At 51.9% G+C, this 4,487-nt stretch overlaps 1 protein-coding gene across 1 annotated transcript; it reads right to left on the reverse strand.

Annotated features, from left to right (window-relative positions):
- Positions 1 to 1,618: 1,618 nt before the first annotated feature.
- On the reverse strand, positions 1,619 to 3,489 carry LOC119312656. The gene is made up of 2 exons (XM_037588398.1): positions 3,162 to 3,489; positions 1,619 to 2,739 (listed from the first exon to the last, which is right to left on the reverse strand). The coding sequence occupies exons 1-2, from the start codon at positions 3,411 to 3,413 to the stop codon at positions 1,777 to 1,779; spliced, it is 1,215 nt and encodes a 404-aa protein (XP_037444295.1). The 5' UTR covers positions 3,414 to 3,489; the 3' UTR covers positions 1,619 to 1,776.
- Positions 3,490 to 4,487: the final 998 nt, after the last annotated feature.

A 4,487-nucleotide genomic window follows, 5' to 3' on the forward strand; every position in this document is an offset into this window, starting at 1 on the left:
CGGTTTTATGTACTGTAAGTGCTTACATGCTTAGATATTGGTACGAGTTGCATATCGTAATTTCCATGCTTACTATTTACTTGCAGATTAGTTATTAAAAGATGTGTTGATATTTCCAACAGGAACGCCTACGAACGGTACTGGTGGCTGGCACGATCAAATGTGCCTTGGACGCCAATTTTGTCCCCTGGTTTGAGCAGGCTATCTTTGGGGTGTTCGACAGGTTCGCCATCGTCACAAATCTGGCGGAGAACCTCGCTGCACAGCAACAAGTACTACCCACACGCCCAGCTTCGGCGTTACCGGCCTCCCTCGAAGGCCTCGGCGGCGACGACCTCTTCGATGCGCTAGTGGCCCTATGACTATCACCGGATGTGGCAGAGAACACCCACCCCAAGGTCGTGCTCGCTGCGCAGCGCCTCGTCCAGCAGGATCGACCAAGTCACCCACGTCTACGAACAAATCGTCTATGAGAACAACCACGCGGCAAGAAACGACACCAAGATGATGGCATTCGTCCGCCGCAGACAGCATTGTTCAAAAGCACATCCACCTAGCCGCAACCAGCACCGGCAAGTAAAACGAAAAGACAATGGATACACCTTCTCGCTGGCAGTTCGCTTACCTGCGTAAGAGAGGTGGCATCGGCATGCCTGCCATTTTGGGTGTCCAGCGGGGGTAATGGCCATTTCTCCATTCAAGGGTAGCTTCGTGCAGGGTTGCGTCCCTTGTTGCTACTGATCTTGTAAAAAAAAAAAAAAGAAATCTATGACAACCAATTCTTTGGGCGAACCAAACAGAGCTCTTGATGATTTTCAAACTATAATCAATTTTTTGGGCGAAAGGGTCTTTAACACAAAGAAAAAAAATATTCGCTGCAAATTTGCAACATGAAAGAGCTAATGCCACCCAAAGTTTCTGCCATTCGCAAAAAAGAAGCAACCAACATGAAGAACGTATGAAGAGATTGAGAAGCACGAAGTCACCACACACTAGTCGATGACAGAAACATAGTCTCCTACTATAAGAACATTGCCTGAAAGGAAAATCCAAGAAGTTCTTTCGCAGTGAATGCTGTTGGCGGCGCCAACCAACAGATATTGGGAGCTGCTAGGTTTTTCTGTACCTACGCCTCTGGCAGTACTTTTCAAGCACGGTACAAAGATTTTGTTTTCATTCTTCTTAAGAGAGCGAGATGTAGTAAGAATGATGCAAACATTGTGAATACAGTGCCTTACGTCCAGGTGAAGCGCAACAAAACCACTTGGTTCGTTGACTATTTTTAAAAGAATTAGCAGAAGCTCTGGCGCCATAGTTCAGAAAAGGTACTCCCTTCGTAAACTAATATAAGAGCGTTTAGATCACTACTTTAGTGAGGGAGTACTACGTATAAGCTAGCTCGATTGACAGTGTAATTGTACATTCAGGAGCTAGCAGTCGCGCATCAATTGGGAGATCGGGTATATAAGCAGGTAACCAGTATGTATTGTAGAGCATTCAGGCACGCACTGCTGGACTGAATTCGGCGCATCCACTCGACGCAGCAGCAAATTGAATCACAGCAACAAAAAAAACAGTGGCTGCATCTCACCCATGACGATTAAACGACACCTTTTAAGACATTAATTCAGTTCGATCTAACGGCCAGCACTCCCAGTTAAAACAGTACAATCCACACACAAAAGATGCTACAAACAGTTTGTGTACCTTGCAACTCAGCACCAAAACTGGAGCAGACTAAGCTGAGCTAACTACTAAACCAATGAGAAACAGGCACTACGACATCATCAGTGACTTGAGCGACCGGGCTTTCACAGGCTTCCTCCACCTCTTCTTGAACGGGCCCTTCCTCTTGGTGTCGCGGGGTTGTTCGCCATTGAAGCCAAGCGCTTCGTCATTGCTGCTCTCCTCGTCCCAGCCTGCGATCCCGGTGGTGCCGTCGTTGCCCGTAGGCTTGTCGACCACACGTGCTGATGTCCGTGCTTCTTGATGGTCTGTCTCATCAGCTTGTGCCTGACCTGCACTAAAATTAAGTTCCATTTCAGGCTGTGGCTCCTCTTTCGGTGGTTTAGCAGCCACTGAAAATTCCGGCACGACATCATCACCGCTCTCCTTGTCACACGCCGACATCCCAGCGGTGCCAGGCTCGTCGACAATGTTTGCTGATGGCAAGAGCACCACTTGATGGTCGGTTTCATTCGCTGCTTGTACCTGACCTGCACTAAAATCAAGTTGCATTTTGTCTGGTGCCTCCTCTTTCAGTGGCTCAGCAGGCAGTGGAACTTCCGGCACACTGTCACTGCTTGACGTGTGGCGCCTCTTGGTGCCGGGGCCGAACCCTGCATAGTAGTAGAACCCCTCACCCAGGTCGATGTCTGGCCTCTTCCTACGTGGCTTGTCGCCGGCAGGGAGCTTCTGATCTGAGTGGTACGAGCAGTACGAGTTGGGCTCACTCACGGGCCGCCGACAGCACCACCTCTTGCCGTCATTCTTCCTGCACGTCCACACTCCTTTCTTCACTTTGAGCCCCTTATTTTTCTTCTGCTTGCTCTGATTCTTCATGCTCTCCATCTTTTCCGCAGCTTTGTGCAGTTTCAAGATGACCCCGTCAACCATATCTACGGCCAAGTCTTCCTCCTCCTTGATGGAGCCGGCAGGCATGGTGATGCCTGCTGGGAAAAGCCAGCAACCTCGCCAGGAAACACTCATGAAACTAGTCTCCACGAAGAGCTTCTCCACCTGAATGAGATGGTAATTCGGGAAATACACGTCAACCAACGAAAAGAGCTAGCGGTTACTGCTATTGCTGAACTGAAATGGGGGGCGGACGGGTTGGTAGGGCTGGCGACCGACGGAGGACCTTGCAGCCCGATTAGCCGCCGCGCCGCCGCCAGCCGGTCAGATACTACCGCGAGGGAGCTAACTGACGCGCCCTAGGCGGCTAGACCTCGACGCGGTTCCACGCGCGCGCGGGGGGACGGAACCCTAGAAACATGCCCCAGACCGAAAGGGAACCTCCGCGGAGGAGAGCAAGGTAGCGAGGGGGGCTTGGCGGCATGCTAGCTACCACACAGCGGCGCGGGAATGCGCAATACGCGGCCAGGCAGGAGAGCGAGGAGCGAGGAGCGAGGGGGTGTGGTGGGGTGGGGTGACGAAATTACCTGGGGATCCGAGAGGTCGAGCTGCGCCATGAGGTCCCATGGCGACCGGCTGAGCTCGCAGCAGGGCTCCCCGCCGGAGGAGGTCTTGGGCCCCACGAACCCGGCGCCGGATTCGTGGGCTGGGGCTGGCGGCGGGGGCGGGGGCGGGGGCGGCTCCAATCGGGGGAGCTCGAATCGGGGCGGCTCCGGCTTCGGGCAGGAGGAGGCGGCGGTAGAGCCCAGCAGGCGGGAGGCGGACCTGCGGATCCGCATGGCGGCCGGGGAGGGGCGGAGGGATCTGGAGGGATGGCTAGCGAGGTAGGGTTTGAGATTTGTGAGGCAGTAAACACTAAACAGGAAGGTGGATGTCGAAACGAGACGAGGCCGCAGGACGGAGAGACGACTAGTGTGAGCACGAGCTGGGGCCCACTCGTCAGTGAAGCCGCCAAGTGAGTGGTGGCACGTCTACGGCCTGAACTTTATGCTCACGGCAAGCTAGTGTGCCGTGGGCTGTGCTTCGAATCATATATACTTTCTCTGTTCTTAAATATAATTTTTTAGATATTTTAATATGAGCTACGTACGAAGTAAAATGGATGAATCTACACTCTAAAATATGATTATATACGACATTGAAGCCTCTAAATAAAAATACTTATATTAAGAAGCGGAGGGAGTAGTTTTAAAGAGAGAAAATCTCACCTCACAGTCACTAAACTTGCGCTGGAACTCATTTTAGTATATGTATATTTCGAAATACCTCAAATACGGACCCTAAACTTGTCAAAGGAACTCACCATGGTCCCAAATACAATTTTATGTATCTATGTCCTGGTTTGGCACCGGCCCACTCGATCCACCAGCGTTGACTGGACAAATCGTCGGAACAAATATTAATACTTAGACATTCGAGGGTATTTATTTTTGCAAATTCGACAAAACTAAAACCCTAGTGACCAGACCACACTCCTCTTCTCCATCACCCTCTCCCCCTCACTTTCCCCTTTCATGTTTCTTTGTGGCTGCCGAGGTGGTCACCTGCACCTCATCGGCGGGAGCGAGCGTAGCGACGGCGCCATGAGCTCTTCGTCGGATGCAGAGCCGCCACCATCTGCGCCGTTTGGGAGGCGCTTTCGTGACGTTCCTCCCGCTCCCAAGCGTCGTCTGCCTGATACGTCATGTCCCCTATACGCTACATCATCATCGCCGCCTCCTTCTATACTTGATACGTCTCTTTCTTCTTCGGGAATGACTGCGGGTAGGGTTCAATTGCACAAGCATGTTAGGGTTTGGGCTCCTTCTCCCTTTTTGCCACGGGTTGAGGGGGGTGCATGGTAGGGTTTTAGC

The sequence above is a fragment of the Triticum dicoccoides genome, chromosome 5B (assembly GCF_002162155.2).
Source record: "Triticum dicoccoides isolate Atlit2015 ecotype Zavitan chromosome 5B, WEW_v2.0, whole genome shotgun sequence".
Lineage (NCBI taxonomy): Eukaryota > Viridiplantae > Streptophyta > Magnoliopsida > Poales > Poaceae > Triticum > Triticum dicoccoides.

What these genes read in the sequence shown, in the direction of transcription:
- LOC119312656 (XM_037588398.1), bottom strand. Translation starts at nt 3,413, where the DNA reads ATGCGGATCCGCAGGTCCGCCTCCCGCCTGCTGGGCTCTACCGCCGCC. An exon ending in TCGACCTCTCGGATCCCCAG is followed by an intron (nt 2,740 to 3,161) that starts GTAATTTCGTCA and finishes CATCTCATTCAG; the next exon opens with GTGGAGAAGCTCTTCGTGGA.